We start from the raw sequence: 18,066 nt of genomic DNA on the forward strand, positions 1-18,066 counted from the left end.
GGGCAGTGGCCCACCGTGAAGGAGGTGCCACCAACAGGCCACACAGCCGAGCCGTCTGTTTCTATGGCTTCCTCAGTACCAGCTGGTTTGGGACAGGCTCCTGGGGGCACAGTGCACCCTCTTCAGTTCCCTCCCAGGGCTACAGAGGGGGCTCCCGGGGAGATCCCACATTGTCCCCCAGCCAAGAGCCGGACTTCTCCCTCCGCTGAGGAAATCCCGCTGGTCCACGGGTCTGCCCCCCCCCCCCCCCAACTTCCCCCTCCCACCCCCGCCTGCAAAGGGAACAGCTCCCTAAAATATTTTAAAATATCAAACCACACAAAGCTGTCTGATGGCTATTTTAGGATTTTAAACTTGCTTTAACATAAAAATATTTTCCCCCCAAAAATACTCCGGGCTCTCTTTAAGTCATTTTTCTTTCCTCCTGTAAAAAGTCACCCTGCCCTGCCTTCCTACACACAGCAGTTATTTTAAGCCGAAAGTGCCCTCAAGACCTAAGATCTGAAACAACTATGGTAAAGGGGAGCAGGGGAGGGAGAGGGAGAGGGGGAGGGGGAGAGGGGAGGGACGAGAAAGCCGTCTGGCAAAGATTTTGTCATGGTGTCCCCAAGGCCGCATCAACAGCAAATCAAGACACGCTAATGGTGGAGGGACAGGCAATGAGGAAGGGGAACAGGCCCCATCGTGGACGCAAGGCCCAGTCAACAGGGTTCCAACAGAGAAGCCACCTGACAAAGAAGGTTGTGTGAAACGGGGGCGCTGGGATCACAAGCCCCGCATTTCCCAGCACAGGCTGGGCTCTGAACATCCTTGGCGAGGGCGACAGCAGTGTCCGAATTGTTAGGGCGACACGCAGCCCGCGGGCAGAGCTCTTCCACCCCCGTTCGGTTATCGCAGCCTTTTCCGCTTTTCTTCTCTTTTGCCACAGCTTTTTCCCCTCCAGTCTCAGCCCTCAGAGCCTGTCTGGGTGGGAACCAAACTGGGACCATCCCGCTGGAGGCGTCACGCTTTCCAACCAGATGTCCCCGTGGAAACCACCCTCCCACCTCTGATACAATTGTGTGTGTTTGAAACTTTCTGACAAGAACTAGGAAAGATATAGGTGCCCAGGGCCCAGGAGGAGCTGACTTCAAAGTCCACGCCCACACGCCACGCCCGTGCAGTCTGGAGCCAACAGGATGCCCCCCACCCCACCCCACCCCACCCCACGCGAACTGCTGGTGGGTTAGAATTCTCTTCTCTTTCCTGCAACATTCTGTTTACTTTCGCAGATCTAAAACACACACCTGCAAGGAAACAGAGAGCCCCCATTACCTTCAAACAACACACAGAACCCAGGTTGGTAAATTACATGGCCCATGGACCAAATCAGGCCCACCCTCCATGCTTTATAAATAAAGTTTTATTGGCACACAGTCTGGAACATTCAGAGAAGCTATGCTATACCTGAGGGGCCGAGCCTCTGACCAACCGGGAAATAACGCAGAGGCAGTGGCCATCGGCAGGTGTCACAGCCCAGACGCCTAGAGGCAGGGCCAATGACAACTCAAGCCTGTGCTCATGGCCTCTGGGAACACGTGGGGGCTACAGGACACTCGGCCAGCGCTCCCACCACCCCTGCCTCACAGAATCACAGGGCCCCGGGACCCAGGAGACCTGTGGAAGGCAGGTCATACCTTTACCAGCAGAGGGTCAGGCTGGGGGCACAAATGTGGGGCTGAGGCAGGAGCAAGGTTCTCAGCCTCTGCCCTGGGGATCAGCTGCCTGGGGTTTCCCCTTCCGGCCCCACACCCTCTGCCCCCCAGCAAACCCTGGTGTTGCTTACAGAGCCATCGGACGCGCTGGCGCCCACTTTGTCCCCTCGGGCGTTCCAGCAGACCTCGAAGATGCTGCCAGTGCCTCGGTAGCTGTGGGCAAGCCTCCCACTCTGCAAAGCAAAGCAGCGGTCAGGAGCTAAGGGGTGGGAACTGGGGGGAGCAAGGCCACAATCTACCTATAGTCACTACCGGTAGCTATGACACACACTGACCACCAGGGGGCAGAGCTCAAAACAGGAGCTGCCCAGCGAGGGCCCTCTCCCACTCCAGGACCCCTTGGGGGATGTTGGACTGCAGGTTTTGGCCTGATCTCCGCAGGCCAGGCTGAGGGACCCTGTGCGCCAGGCCTCTAGTATTACATACATACTTGTACTTAGAGAGGCATCCTCTCACTGAGGATCAAAGAGGTTTGTGATTTATAAAACAGGAGGGACATAATTTGGTAAGCCTTTGGCTGTGGGCAATACCTAATGCCATTTTTTTAGGATGTCACTTTACACATCTACCCGTCACTGCTTCTATGGAGAGGGACTCTCGCACAGTATTGCTGGATGCACGTTTTCCACCTGGCCTATCTGGGCTGTGAGGCTTGGCGGCAGGCTGGTTCCGCATGGGGCCCACCCTCATCTCTCCCTCTCCACGAGGATGCAGCCCATCGGAGGCAGATTCTGAAAGCCTGAGGTCTCAGTGGACCCCATACCAGTTCACTTGCTTCATGTACTACCAACCCTTCCCACAAGGGGGCATGGACTCAAAAATGTACCTCAATTTCAACCCAGCCACAGGGAAGCCAGAAGGCAGACTGGATTAGAAGGGGAGAGGGGAGGCCATTGCATCCACCCTGAGGTCACACAAACTGGATCACTGGCTGTTTGCAATGGCTCCGACCATTCCTCTTCCATCAGCTAGAGAACTGAGAGTTGACTCCCCAACATAACACCCCCTGCTCTATCTTCCACCCACTTCCACACTTTATATTCAGAATCTGTCATCCTCAGGTGTAGCCAGAGATACCCACGGCTACATTTACTCAAATGCTGTCTCCTTTTAGTTCTGCCAATAGCACAACCCAATACCGACATACCCTTTCCCACAGAAACATAAACTAGTTTCATTAGAAAAATCAAAACGGCACAACAAAGCAAACAGATACTCCTTTGTACCCTCCCACATGCTACAGGATGTGGAGTGGCTGGCCCCGCCCCCTTAGCTGGGTCCCCGGAAAGTGCAAATGGAATGACACCTGTCGCCCCAACCTTAGTACCTCGAGGACAGCATCTCTGGAGACAAGAAGACTGGGTTACGGTTGTCTGAGATGCTGGTTGTCTGAGATGACGGCTGGTACCCCAGAAAAGGATGAGGCAGGCAGAGGGTATCATGCCAGGGACTTAGAAGCGACTCAGCACAAACTCCCCAGCGACGGTTTTGAGCCTGGGTCACTGAAACGACTTGGGTGTTACTCGGAGAAAGGAATCGGAGATTACCTGAGTATTCCAGATGTGCACACACTTGTCAAAGGAGCCGCTGGCCAGGTACTTGCCGTCGGGGCTGAAAGCGACACTGTAGACAGGTTCCTGGTGTTTGGTGAGAGTGTGGACGCACACGCCGCGCTCCACATCCCACAGCCGGACGGTGGAATCGAACGAAGCGCTAGGAAAAGGGAGGAAACATCACCATAGACACGGGGGAGCTTTCTTCTATTTCTCTAATACGTACATGTATTATGTTTGGTTTTCCTTTCTAAGCTTTTACATTTCCAGAAACAATAACAGGTACACTTCATCACGGCTAAAGTATGACTCAGATACATCGACAACAAAGCCATTGTTATAAAAACAATTCCTTTCTTCTTTTTTTGGATGGTTACTGGGGAAACAATGATTTCATGTTCATTTGTTTTTGCATTTCCTATAGACACAGACGATAAATATGTCTATAGAATACTTACTACATTCCCTTAAATGTAGTAAATTTAAAATACAACATTTAGCTCAGCTGGTGTGGCTCAGGGGCTAGGCATCGACCTATGAACCAGGGCACATGCCTGGGTTATGGGTTCGATGCCCAGTGATTGGCACGCAAAAAGCAGCCAATCAGTGGTTCTCTCTCATCATTGATGTTTCTATCGCTCCCTCTACCTTCCTCTCTGAAGTCAATTTAAAAAATGAAAAAACAAAAACACAACAAAACACTTATGGTTACCAACCAAAATATTTGGAAAAATGGCAAATTACGGGAACACAAGTTTTACTGCAATGGGAGTTAAAGAACACATACAAGAGCTGCTATTTGGTGTTCTCTCTCTCTCTGAACGGGGACTCGGTGGCACTGCTTCTCCCCTTCATACTTGACTGAAAGGACAGTGAGTCTCTCAGCTGATGCAAGAATTCCTTCCTTCCCTGTTTTCTAAGAAGCGGCCTTGGGCAGAGCACTTTCAGCAACAAGGATCCTTGCTGCTGTGAGACTGACTGGTCTGTGCAATGCGGCAGAGATGGAGAGTCCCTCCGTATCCACAGGGCTGTGCCACCTGCCACCTGTCCCCGACCACGCCTGCTCTGCAGCAGCAGCAGAAGCCCGCCACTGTTTCCTGGGACCCGGATGTTCTTCCCCAACGTTGTCTTCTCCAGCGGGACACACCCCCGTGCAGTGTGCACCCTGGATCCCGACCCTGAAGGAGGCCGGCATATCCTGCCGCAGAATCTCTTCAGCTTCTTTTTCTCGGCCAGGGGTCCGCACACTACGGCCCCGCGGGCCACATGCAAATACAAATACTGTATTTGTTCCCATTTTGTTTTTTTTACTTCAAAATAAGATATGTGCAATGGGCATAGGAATTTGTTCATAGTTTTTTTAAAAACTATAGTCCAGCCCTCCAGGGGTCTGAGGGACAGTGAACTGGCCCCCTGTTTAAAAAGTTTGAGGACCCCTATTCTAGGCGTTCTTATTAAACACAGGACCTGGATGGAGTCCCGTGAGCACTGGGCCGAGACAGTTCTGTGTAACGCAGCCTGAAGTGATGTGGTTCTGGGCTGCCCGCTGCGGCCACATCACCTCTCCCCAATTCTGGGAAGAATCTGCTGCTTAGGGGAGAGGGGGTGTGGGAGGGGAGGTGCACTATATATATGGCTCGGTCAGCCCTGGCTAGGGTGGGGGAGCTCATTACTGCCACTCAGAATTCACGCCACCTGCAGCTCCGAGTTGGACCGAGTAAACCAAGGTCGCGGTGCACTCTGCTTCCTTTGTCTGCCGTAATGAAAACCTTCCCAAAGCCACATGCTGGAAGCCTGGACGAGTAACCCACCTTCCCACCAGCCCGGTGGACAGGGATCCGCACCGTTACTCGGGCGTCACTGCACAGCGCTGTTTCATGGGCCCTGTCCAGGGGAGCTACTCTGTACAGTTTGGAAGGACGTGAACTCACTCACAACACACTTTAGCAAATAACGTTTACTGGCCACATTCCTAGTCCCTGTGGGTTCAAGTAACATCTACTGGCCACAACTTTTACAAAATAACTTTTCCGTTCCCTCCGATACAATAACTGTTACAGCCACGGGGAGCAAGGCTGCTTTTGGGAGCCGCGTGGGACTGGGTTGTGGCCGTCCCCCTTACCTTGCGAGCATGATGTTGGCGTTTGGGTTGCTGGTGGCGGGCCCGGTTGGACTCCACTTTATGGTATAGACCTCTTTGCTATGAGCCTGCAGGTCATGGACACATGTGTCCTGCTTCATGCTCCAGATCTAGAGAACACATTGGGCAGAATGTGAGCAGGTGCTCTTTCTCCAGCCAGGAACGGCTCAGCCCCGTCACTCTGTGAGCGTGCCTCAGGTTTGGGGCCCTGGGGAAGCTCACTGATGGGGGTCGCTGCCCAGACAGAGGGGTGGGGGAATCCTGGGGGCACCAGCAGCAGCAGGAGCAATGGGGAAAACTTACAGCAGCAGGAAAAGTGTTCCTTACAAAATCATCACCCAGAGCAGCCGTGACCATAAGACCGGCACTAAGTTGAGGGGCTGCCTGGGATCAAACAGCCCATCCTTCCACGTTACCTTTAATGTACTGTCATCTGAGCAGGACGCCAACAACATTCTAGAGGGATTCCACTTGATGGCATTAACCTCATTCTGAAAGAGAGCAAAGGATTTTACAAAGAAATAAAGGCCTGTGAGTAGGTACCACAGCCGTCTGGGGGGAGGGGGGCGGGGGCACGTTCTATCATCTCTGCAGACTGTTCAGGTACCCGTTACCCTGGCTACGGAAGGCCAGTCCGGGACCCACACATTTCCCTCTGTTTCTCACTCTGCCTTTATGTGAAAAGCAAGGCCACTTACCATGCAAAGCCGTCAACGCACACCCACAACGCTAAGAAAAAATCACAACTGCACTTACAGCCAATAAGCACAGCACAGAAAACCAATACGACCAGTTGTTTTGAGACTGACGTTGAAAAGCACTTTCGCCCTGGCCAGGCCAGTGTTTCCTAGTGGTTATAGCACCAGCTTGTGCACCGAAGGGTGTTGGGATCGATTCCCAGTCAGGGCACATACCTGGGTTGCAGGTTGATTCCCAGTCCTGGTCGAGGTGCATGCAGGAGGCAACCAATGGATGTGTCTCTCTCACATCAATGTTTCTCTCTCTCTTCGGCTCTCCCCCTCCCTTCACTCTCTCTAAAATCCAATGTCGACATTTTCCACCAAATTCAAGAAAACTGGCTATTTCTATGATTTCTCTTGAGGTTCATTAGCCTTATTTCTGCAACCTCAATCGGCTGTTAAAACCACACATTAAATTTTCATTTCAGACACTGTACCTCTCGGCTGTCAGATTTCCATTTCACTGTTTTTTAAAAATAATAGTTTTCTTTTCTCTGCTGACATTCCCCATCTATTCATTCATGACGAGCATCCTTTCCTTTATGTCCTCACACATTTGTCTAATAGCTATTTTAAGTACTTCCTTCAAAATCCAACATCTGGTTCATCTCAGGGTCTGTGTTTTCTCCACTGCCTGCTCATACCTGGGTTAATCCAACCACCTGAGATACTACAACAGCCCAAGCAGCAAAGGGCTGCAAAAGACCTGGTCTGCAGGCACAGCATCTTTTTTATTAACCCCACCCCCAAGAACACAGTGAGGTGAGAGCCATAATGGTATCAGAGATTTGAGTAGGAGAGAGAAGGAGGAAAAAATAAATTCAAAAAGCAGTTGACAAAACTGCTTAAAGAAATGTCAGCGGTATTTTAATAGGGTCTGGGAAATAATGCTGCAAAATGTCCCTGTCCTTTAAAAATTCAAGGGGTAGTCAGCCGTCACAGCATCTTTTAACCCGAGGAGACGGCACAAAGGAGACGGCTCCCACCTCCCAGCACACTCCTGTGGACACGAGTCCTGTCGTCAGGCCTGGCACTTACTGTGTGTCCTTGGAAGGTTTTGACGGGGCGGTCGCAGCCGAGTCTGCAGACGTGAATGCACTTGTCTGTGCTACAGGAGGCAAAGGTCGTGTTGTTCTGCCAGTCCACATCGAGAACGGGGGCTGTGGGCGGGAACAGAGGGAGGACGTGTGGATCCTATGTCCTAACGGTAAATATGTTACATGCATTCCAACACACACGTAGGCTGGGCTCCCGAGCTGTCTGCCTTTGAAGAGGTGCCCACTTACTGGTGGGGAGACACGTTCTGTAACACATTAGCACCGTCCACGCCACCAGTGGTGTGAGATGAAAGCAACAGCAACGATAAAACTCACCAGCGGCCATAAAAGGTGCATGTGGTGTGGACTAAAAACTATGAGGACAGACACCCGAGACATCCCAGGTGTCCTCACTCTGTGACTGCCTCCATCGCTGCTGGTGTTCTGGACTGAGTAGCAGACGTGTGTCTGTGCTCTGACACAGTGGTGACACGCCCTTGCTGGGACCTTCCCTCCTAGTCCACCCCTCCAGGACCCACGCCCTCTGCTTGGAGCCCGCGCCACACACCGAGATGCACCGTGCCGTCTGGGGCAGTCCTTGGGCTCAGCCCTCCTGTTTAGCCATCACCGGGCACCCCAAACTACCTATCAGGAAAGACACTCTGCCCCCTTGTCAACATCCGTTCAGGGACACAGGACATAACAGTGCACGCTCAGCCCACACATTCAGTGTCCCTCTCCAAGGAAGACTTTGCCCATGACGGGAAGCGGCATCTGTCCCTCGTTGCTGGTGTCCTCAGACAGGCCACTCCTGCTGGAGGTGCGCAGCTATCTTTGTTTCAAGTTAAGAGGCTGCCCCACACGGAAGAATTAAGTCCCACAGAGCAAGAGGGATCAGGTGGAAACCTGGAATCTCTGGACCCCGGGCTGCCCCACGTAGCCTGCTGTGGCCACAACACACTAACAGATGTGGTTAGGGCCACAGCGGTGGCTGCAAGGCTCTATGGGAAAGACTGCCCACCTCAGGGCTGACACTGCCCTCTTGGCCCACGTCTGGGGACTTGGATTTCTGGAAGGTTCCCACTCTTCCGTAAACTGATGAGAGTAGCTTCTGTACCTAAACTGCAAACAACGTAGTTTACGCCAGCTTCCTTCCAGAAGTCTGCCATCTGGGTATGAGCAGGCAGACAGTGCCCGCAGGACCAGTGAACATCCTGCACACCCAGTCTGCAGGGAGCTTCCCTGGAGGCGACCCTGCTGCGTGGCCGGTAGCACCTGGATTCTGGGGACGGGGCCCGCCCTTGGTCCACAGAAGACCACTGCAAGTGCTGCATTTCGCCCTGTGCACCTTTTCCCTTGTGGCTGATTTCGCTGTGTCCTTTCACTGTGATAAACCTGAGCCGTGACTTGCCGGATCTGGGGGGTCTCAGGGACCCCCAATACAGCCCCCCTGGGCTGGCAGGAGAAAGGAGGCCACTCTGGTCCAGGTATTGGTTCCCTGTGGTGTTTTTAACATTTTGATGTTGGGGAATCTGTACCTTATAAGCCTAAGAACAATGCTCACCATGATTACAGCTAAATTCCACAGACACATTCCTCAGCGTATTCAAGATTACCTTCTGGGACATTTCACAGGGACTCTGTGCTATTGTTTCCAAACTAGTGGCCTGGTGCATGAATTCGTGCACATCGAAAGGAAATTAATTAGAAGAAATATTTTAATATCACTATTCGCCCTTTCTCTATAATAGAAGTATCAACCAAATTCACGATCGACAATGACAGATGGAAACACACATGTGAGATTGGCGCCAGTGAGAGTGTTATATGTATCCTGCATGCACGAGTCAACTTAGCCTTTTATAGATATAGAACAAACTTGCTTAATTAGACCTGCTTTCTGATGCAGCTAAACATTTTCCAGCCCAGTGAAGCACTCCAACTTCTCCTTCAGGTTATTGTCAGCAACACAGCAGTAAATATCAACATGAAGCACATTATTATTGTAGATCACACAGGGAGAACAAAGGGTAAAATACTTAACTGCAGCAGTGTTTGACTACATTCTGCGCAGTGAGAAAACCTGAAATCATTTTCAAGGTTCACCATTTCTTACTTCTTTTCAGTCGGGTCAAGTTTCTAAGCTTTCTAAATCTCCGTTTTCCGCTAATGAAAAGAAAATAGGATTCCACTGGGTCTCCTATCTACCTACTCCAGGACTTCTGTGAGGACCAAATGAGATGAGGCACGGAAAAACGCTTCATAGATATTTGCTTACAGTGTAAAGTGTTTCCACCTGGCTATAAAGCAAGTCCTGTACCTGGGCTGAAGAAACTGCAAGGAGGCTAGTCGGTAGGGAGAGGAAGCCAGGCATTGCTATGTGACGTCATTACCCGTATGGGGAAGGACACTTAGCACATTAGCCTTTTATATATATAGATCACAAAACAAAAACAGAAGACTCACCAGAATGAAACAGAAACTGCTGTTTGGCTTCTCCTGTGTGGGCATCCCAAATTATTGCTGTCTGTACTCCGCAAACAAAAAGGAAACATTAGTGATTGTTCCTCCAGCCAAGTTTTCTCTCGGAAAATTTATCACACAAGATGAGGCAGTGAGCCCCGCCTCCTTTCATGCCAGCCCTGACCAGTAAACACAGAATGTGAGCCACATAGGGAACTTTGTTTTTTAGAAAATGCTCCTAAAAAAAGAAAAAAACTGTTAAAACTACCTTTCCTTTTTTCTTTTTTAGTGCCGTGACTTGAATATGAACCAAGGTAGCTGTGGCCATAAAACTTCTTTTTAACAACACGTTTTATTTCACTCCAGTATTGCTGAAATATTGTTTCAGCATGTGTTCAGTATATATCTGTTAGTGAGATCCTTGGCAGTCCTTTTTGCCTAGGTCTGTGGAGCTCAGTGTTTTATATGTAACAATCTCGAGAGCCAGGTGTGTGGCAACTCCACAAAACACAGCAGCCACAACCGATAATTGGAAAACTACAAAAATTGGTGGGGATCCCCTCTCTCCCATCACAAGTTGAAAACTCATAATAAAGCCCTGACCGGTTTGGCTCAGTGAATAGAGCATCAGCCTGGGGACTGAAGGGTCCCGGGTTCGATTCCGGTCAAGGGCATGTACCTTGGTTGCGGGCACATCCCCAGTGGGGTTATGCAGGAGGCAGCTGATCGATGTTTCTCTCTCATCAATGTTTCTGGCTCTCTATCCCTCTCCCTTCCTCTCTGTAGAAAATCAATAAAAATACATTAAAAAAAGAAAAAGAAAAGTCATCATAAAGCTTATCTAAGTATCTTTCTGGCACTTTTCCGAATGAGGAGCTGAAGAAGAAATGGGCATTTCTGAAAATTGTCCTGTGCATCGGCCACGCCCTGAACTGGGGATAGTAGGCAGAGCAGAGCCACGTTGGCCTATAAGGGGAGAAAGACCGTTTCCCTGGAAAACAAACAGGAATCCTTATGAACCTCCTGATGTTGGGAAGACAGGGAAGCACCGGAGGCAGCTCAGGGAAACCACTGGGATTATGCCTCCATCAACTCACTCAATTGGAACCTGTGTACCTCCCTGTCACTGACAATAAAGCTCTTGTTGAAAGTAGAACTAATTATAAGTAATGTGGATTGTAGAAATGTTCAGAGGAAATACTCAGAGCAGTGAGTGCCTCTGAAACCTGACTCTCCACATTTTGAATCAGTTCTAGATCAGCGAACACCTTTTATTCATTTGTTTGGTAGGCCTAACACTTTCACTCACAAACAAATCAGGCGCTGCAGAGAATACATAAACTCGCAAATCTGATGCCATTTCGCACACTACGTCAGTAATTTTATTGAGGTCTACCTTAAAATACCCTGGGCAAAAAAGAAATTTATTTTCTAAAACAGCACGTACTGTTAAGAATCTGAAATAGCCCCTTCAGGTTAAGCTTCCACTGAAGGTCAATGCCAGCATCCTCATAAATTACACTTCCTCCTTAGGTATTCTTTCTGAACATTGTTATCTCTGCCGTGGCTGGCCAATAATATTGGCAGATGGTGCATGGCCCAAAGACTGACAGAATTTCAAATGTGCACTTTCACTGACCAAATAGCTCATTGACCATCAGGTAGAAAATTAGAAATGAATGCAAAAAAAGTAGCCCTAAGTCGGTAAGGAGGTGAAGATGCAAAGCACTGACTAGAATTCCGTGAAAGGGCAGTAACTACTGGCTGGACCCAGGGCTTGCCTTCCAACCTATGTCCACTCCACACCAGTTTGCCCCTAGGCAAGTCCGCAAGGCTCTCTGTGGCCTGGGGACCATGCTCTGTGTGCCCATCTCCCATCCTGAAGCACCAAATGGGCCAACAGTGATGATGACCAGCCACATACAAGACACAGTGGTATGTGGGTAACATCTGAATTAGGGCCCCTCAGCAAAAATTCAATGGTAGTTTCCGGAGAGCCTCTATGTAGTGTGCCAACCACAGCATCTCAGCTTTTTATATTAGACCAGAGGCCTGGTGCATGAAATTCGTGCAATCTGGGGTGGGGGGGGAGGGCCCTCAGCCTGGATTGAGAGAGGGCGCAGGCCAGGCCGAGGTTCCCCACCAGTGCACGATCGGGGCCAGGGAGGGATGCAGACTGGCCAGCCGGGGAGGGACCGTGGGAGGGCTCCAGGGCATGTCTGGCACATCTCACTCAGTCCTGATTGGCCAGACCCCAGCAGCAAGCTAACCTACCGGTTGGAGCATCTGCCCCCTGGTGGTCAGTGCCCATCATAGCGGCTAGTTGACCAGTTGACTGTCTGCCCTCTGGTGGTCAGTGCATGTCATAGCGAGCAGTTGGGCAGCCTTAGCATATCATTAGCATATTATGCTTTGATTGGTTGAACGGCTGACCGGACACTTAGCATATTAGGCTTTTATTATATAGGATATGAGGATGCCAAGTTGGAACAAAGGGTTTACTGGCTTGAGAGAGAGAGAGAGAGAGAGAGAGAGAGAGAGAGAATGCACAATTCAGTGACCTAGAGGGTCATACTCGAGTGTGGAGTTCAGCAAAGTTATTTTTGCCAAGGGCCAGATGGTCAATATTTTGGGCTTTGAGGCTGTCGCTGAACTGTGCACCTCAACTGAATGGGGATGTTTTGAACAAAGGTCTGTGGAGTGTGTGACAAAGACATGACAGGCAGCTGGCCAGTGTGGCTCAGTGGTTGAATGTCAATCTTGAACCAGGAGGTTACAATTTGATCCCTGGTCAGGGCACATGCCTGAGTTGCAGGCTCAATCCCCAGTAGGGGGTGTGCAGGAGGCAGTCAATTGATGATTCTCTTTCATTATCGATGTTTCTATCTCTCTCTCCCTTTCCCTTCCTCTCTTAAACCAAAAAAAACATATTTTTAAAAAATATTTTAAATTAAAGAGATGACGGGCTATAAATGAACATCAAGGTCACAGCCAGGAAAACCCAGAAGCACCACACAAGCTGCCATGATGTCTTAAGGGGAAGCAGAAAGCTTCAGGATTCACAGAAACCACGATGCTACCTGGAGACTCAACACCAATAAGCATCTACAGTTCAGAGATGCACTGTAAGCGAGTACTCACTTTGTCCACACCAGCGCTCACAATGTAATTCCCCTTTTTGTTCCATTTCAAGGCAAAGATGGGGCCTCTGCGTTGGCCTAAGGTTCTGGCCAGACTACCTGTGTGTAAGTAAACATAACAGCAAACACGCTGACTTCAAGGCCACGGCCCGGTCACGCTGACTCCACACCAAAGCAGCCCTCCCCCGACCCCAACCCGAGGGCGGCAGGCTCACCGTCTTCCATCCAGATTCTTGCAAAACCATCGTAGGAGCCTGTTGCTAACAGCGTCCCATCGCTCTGTGGGCCAAAGAGAAACAGCTTAGCAGGGGCAGTTCTGACGAAGCGAAGAGAACTTCTTACCCCAGGGTTAGGTCATTCTGGCATCAATAATCAGTCCCCAGCCCAGCTGGTGTGGCTCAGTGTTTGCGTGTCGACCTATGAACCAGGACATCATGGTTTGATTCCCGGTCAGGGCGCATGCCCAGGCTGCAGATCAATCCTCAGTAGGGGGCGTGCAGGAGGCAGCCGATCAATGACTCTCTCTCATTGATGTTTCTGTCTCTCCCTCTCTCTTCCTCTCTGAAGTCAATAAAAATATATTTTTTTAAAAATCAGTCCCCAGTTAAGAGACTCACCAGCCCCATTTAACTACTCATCTCACACCTCTTAAATCAGTGGTTCTCAACCTGTAGTCGCGACCCCTTTGGGGGTCGAACAACCCTTTCACAGGGGTCGCCTAAGACCATCGGAAAACACATATATAATTACATAGTTTTTGTGATTAATCACTATGCTTTAATTATGTTCAATTTGTAACAATGAAATTGGGGGTCACCACAACATGAGGAACTGTATTAAAGGGTCGTGGCATTAGGAAGGTTGAGAACCACTGTCTTAAATGAATATGTAAGGCAGTGGTTCTCAACCTTCTGGCCCTTTAAATACAGTTCCTCATGTTGTGACCCAATCATAAGATTATTTTCGTTGTTACTTCATAACTGTAATGTTGCTACTGTTATGAATTGTAATGTAAATATCTGATATGCAGGATGGTCTTAGGCGACCCCTGTGTAAGGGTCATTCGACCCACAGGTTGAGAACCGCTGATGTAAGGTATTACAGCCAAGGAGAGGAGGGGCAAGTAAAATCTGTTGCAACCATTCACCCCAACGACATAATTAAAAAGGCCATACAAAAGCCCTGGCTGGTGTTTCTCAGGGGTCGTTAGAGCATCGGTCTGAGCACCAAAGGGTCTCAGGTTCGATTCCCGGTCAAGGGCACGTACCTGGGTTGCAGGTTTGATGCCCAGCCCCGGTCAGGGGGCGTTCAGAGGGCAACCAATGAATGTGTCTCTCTCACATCGATGTTTTTCTCTCCCTCTTTCCCTTCCAATCTCTCCAAAAGATTGATGCGGAAATAGCCTCAGGTGAGGATTAACAACAAATACCAGGCCAACAGATATGACACGTTGGAGACTTCAGTGAGCCCTGAACATCGTGTAGGAAAGGACAGAGTTTGTGACAAAACGACAGAGTTTGCATAAACACTTCCAAGGGCCAAGAGAACGGCAAGGGAAGGTGTGAAGAGCTGTGTCCCACCTGTCAACTGAAATACCAAGGCAGAGCCCTGGCCAGTGTGGCTCAGTTGGTGGGAGCATCGTCTTCTACACCAAAAGGCTGTGGGTTCGATTCCCAGTCAGGGCACATGCCCAGGTTGTCTCCATCAGCAACCAATCGGTGTTTCTCTCTCACATCAATATTTCTCCCTCACTCTCTCCCTTCCTCCCTCTCTAAAATCAATAAACATCCTCAGGTGAGGATTAAAAAGAATTGTTTAAAAGAAATACCAAGATGGACAGTCTGGTTTCCTTGGCTGCTCGAAGACGTGGGCTAGTGCTGGGAGCGAGTGGTCACTGAGGATGCAGCCAGCCATCTGCCCGACACAACCTGGCTAGCGCTCGGGAAGGGAGCCCCCAGACACCAGCACCCCTGGGCCCCACGCGCAGCCCCGACGTGCACGCGTCTGGGAGGCGGCCGGTGCTTACGTTCCAGTCCAGTGAGGTCACGTCTCTGTTACTGGGCACGTCCTGCCCCCTTTCTCGGATACAGTGCCGCAGCACGAGCTGGGTGGACGCTCCACTGCTGCTTCCGTTCAGGTCCCAGATCCGCGCAGTCGAATCTGTGGACCTGCAGAAGGAAAGGCGCTACAGTCAGCTTTCAGCTCGCTCACGGGTTTTCTCCTTTTTCCCACCTTGCAACCCGCTTCAGCGCCCGCAGCAGAGGAGCAGAGGCAGGCGATGGTTCCAGGCCAGTCTGCTCTGGCATGGGCACGAGGAGAGACCCGGGGGACAGGCCTGCCATAAATCCAAAGCCATGCATGCGAACTGCTTTCTCTTTTCTCACTGGGTTCTCTCCGTACTATCTTTGTTGCACTAATTTTGAAGGCCGGCATTAGACCCCAACCCGGGGAAAAAAACGGCACGAGGACTTCTGTACAATTTGACCACAATTGGAGGTACCCCAGGGAGGGCAGCACGGGTGCCCAGGCCTTGGTCTGCACACCTGGGAAGGTGCCCCAGGCAGGTGAGAGGGAGCAAGCTCCATGAGGCGGGACTGCAGTGCACAGCCAGCAGCTCGGACCCTGGCCCTGGAGCACCCCCAGGCAGGCGCCCTTACCCGGAGGCCAGGAGGTCGCTGACGGGGCTCCAGGCACAGATGAAGACCTCGGACTCATGGCCCCGCAGGACCCTGGCTTTGTTGGGTGGGACCTCGACGTCCCCGTCTACTTCTGTTGTCTCCACTGGTTCCGATTGACTTTCTGTGGGAGGAAACAGAAGCCATGTGGTGAGCAATGCAGAACAGTGTCGCTGGGCACTTAGCTTTCACACGCAGCCTTTCTGCATAAGATCACCTCTGACAAGTACAGCTAAACCACGGCTTGTGTCACTTAGTAAATGTGTCAGGTTTATTTGCTAAGTACAAGGAGGGGCAAAAGTAGGTTTCCAGTTGTGAATATGCAAAACTTTATGCTCTTATGATTATTTAATATTGTATGATTTTCCATAGGAACTGTAGCTTACTTTTGTCCCACCCTATATGTTATATTGACTCCAAGTTGGACAGAGGACTAGAAACAGTTATCTATTCTCCATAAGTAGGCCCAGGCTAATGTCTAACAGCCATGGGAAGGATCACGAGCAGACGGAGATGACATTTTTCAGAAAGAAATATAACTCTGGACCCCGGTCTGGCCGCAGCCTGCCTGGCAGCAGCATGGAGCCGAGGGCAGACAGGTGCAGACCTCGGGACGAAAGTGGCCTGGAAAACAGCTGAGTCCCAGGAGGGGCTGCTGCTCGGAGTGTGGGAACTCACCCACAGGCACTCACGCAATGCATATTGTCTGTCTCGAGACATGGTGTGCTTCAAGGGACAGCCATGTCTGTGTAGCCATGTTTCACTACTGTCTTAATATTTAAAAGAAATCTGTGTAATTTTAAAGTTTGGGCCCTGGCCAGGTAGTTGAGTTGGTTACAGCATCATCCCCACACACCAAAGTTAGGGGTTCAATCCCCGGTCAGGGCACACACAAGAATCAAGCTATGACTGCATAAATGAGTGGAACAACAAACTGCTGTATCTTTCTCTCTAAAATAAATCAATTACAAAAACTTCAAAAAGTTTGCAAACTTCCTATCCCGGCAGACATACAGATATCTCAAAGCTCACCAAGTACAAGTGAGTTTCGGTGAAGGAAGACTCAAAAAAGAACGTCGTCTGTTTTGTTTGATTTTGAAACCCGCGGGCTGTACCTCACATGAGGGGCAGCCACTGAACGACCTGATCCAGGCTACCCATGTTCCTCTTCTTGCTCCACCCAGCATTGTGGATCTTGTGCACCTGACTATGGAGCCACTGGTGGGAAGCCTTTCCATTTTACTAGACAGATGGCCTTTGAGCCATCCTACTGCAGTACAATCCGCCCACTGCCTGTCCGGGCTGTCCACTCCACACTGGAGCCGACTCGCTCGCCAGAGAGAGATGTGAAGAATTCACTGGCCTGCGCACGATAACCTGCTATGGGCTGGGCTGCGGCTGCAGCCTCATCTGAGGTGGCTGGCCAGCTGTAGGTGAGGAGGCCACGGAGTGAGGTGTCAACACCATGGTCAACTCAGTCCTCAGGGACAGTGTGGCTGCAGGGCTGATCCGAGTGGAGCAAATTCCAACCAAGGGAGAACATTCACATCTGCATAGTACATGTGCACACTTGCACACACACACACATTTACACACATATACGTGCACACCCACAGATGCACACATTCACGTGCATAATATACACGCACACATACAAACTTACACACACATGTGGCCAGGGCTATAGCTTCTCCATTTAAATCTTAAGCTTGGTTTCACGATTGCTATCAGAACCAAAGCAAAGCAAAAACAAAATTGACTTTGTACAACCCTCCCTCTTTCTGAGAATAGTAACTCCTATCTGATGACATTTTCAAGGCATTCTATACAATTTTACATAAATTGAAGGCATGGTTACAAAAATAAAAATTTTATTGCTTATGAAGACAATTCATATACAATCTTAAGACGACAAAGAATAACAAGAAATTTTTGAGAACATGGAAAAGATTTATTCGATTACACGACAGGTTTTTATTCTCTGGTGCAGTTAATTTGGCAGCAGCCACTTACCTGGAATGGTTATTAATCTGTGCAAAATTAGACAGATGACTCATTGGATGAGTTACAGTTTTGTGGTGATTAACACATATATATTGGGCTACAGCTTGGGGCGGAATTACAAGGCCAAGCCTGGCCTTCAATGCTGCTATTGTAACTGGGTCCCCAAAACTGTTTAGCATTCACCCTGTCTCCTTTAGAAGCACTTAGGACAGAGCACAGAAAAACACAGGAGCAAAGCAAGGCATGTGTTGTCAGGATCTGCTGGGGAGAACAGATGCCCTGGGGAGGGAGACACCAGGTGCATCTAGACAGCACTTGCCCACTGTCCAAATGCACCTGGGCAGAGAGAGATCCAGGTATGCCCTGGACGCACCTGTTACCTCCGTGGAACTTTCTGGAGGTGCCGCCCACATGTAGGAGCTGGGCTCCCATCCCTACTCAGCCCTGAACTCCACCGGGCGGGATGGGAGCAGCGGCAGCACCTGCAGCTACACACCTAGTTCAGGTGCTACCTGCAGCATCCTCCATGCAAACACCAGGTGGAACCTCCTGAGACTCCG

General features: G+C 50.2%; 1 protein-coding gene and 1 non-coding gene across 2 annotated transcripts in view; both read right to left on the reverse strand.

The window, feature by feature from the left end:
* Positions 1-253: 253 nt before the first annotated feature.
* The window catches only part of LOC139020085 (F-box-like/WD repeat-containing protein TBL1X), a 30,252-nt gene continuing 12,439 nt past the window's right edge, over positions 254-18,066 (reverse strand). Inside the window, exons 2-12 of the mRNA XM_070429673.1 lie at positions 15,485-15,626; positions 14,854-14,995; positions 13,043-13,106; positions 12,829-12,926; positions 9,691-9,751; positions 7,226-7,347; positions 5,864-5,938; positions 5,430-5,557; positions 3,302-3,467; positions 1,826-1,927; positions 254-1,286 (exon numbers count right to left, since the gene is read on the reverse strand). Coding sequence (XP_070285774.1) covers positions 1,260-1,286; positions 1,826-1,927; positions 3,302-3,467; positions 5,430-5,557; positions 5,864-5,938; positions 7,226-7,347; positions 9,691-9,751; positions 12,829-12,926; positions 13,043-13,106; positions 14,854-14,995; positions 15,485-15,626 — 1,127 coding nt within the window. The 3' untranslated portion in view covers positions 254-1,259. The remainder of the gene's footprint in view (positions 1,287-1,825; positions 1,928-3,301; positions 3,468-5,429; positions 5,558-5,863; positions 5,939-7,225; positions 7,348-9,690; positions 9,752-12,828; positions 12,927-13,042; positions 13,107-14,853; positions 14,996-15,484; positions 15,627-18,066) is intronic.
* LOC139020239 (small nucleolar RNA SNORA42/SNORA80 family) lies at positions 15,057-15,185 on the reverse strand. Its single transcript, XR_011473250.1, has one exon. It is a non-coding gene; the product is annotated as a small nucleolar RNA SNORA42/SNORA80 family (small nucleolar RNA).

The sequence above is a fragment of the Myotis yumanensis genome, unplaced genomic scaffold (genome assembly GCF_028538775.1).
Source record: "Myotis yumanensis isolate MYYU_CA2020_CCGP unplaced genomic scaffold, mMyoYum1.0.hap1 SCAF_11, whole genome shotgun sequence".
Taxonomy (NCBI): Eukaryota; Metazoa; Chordata; class Mammalia; order Chiroptera; family Vespertilionidae; genus Myotis; species Myotis yumanensis.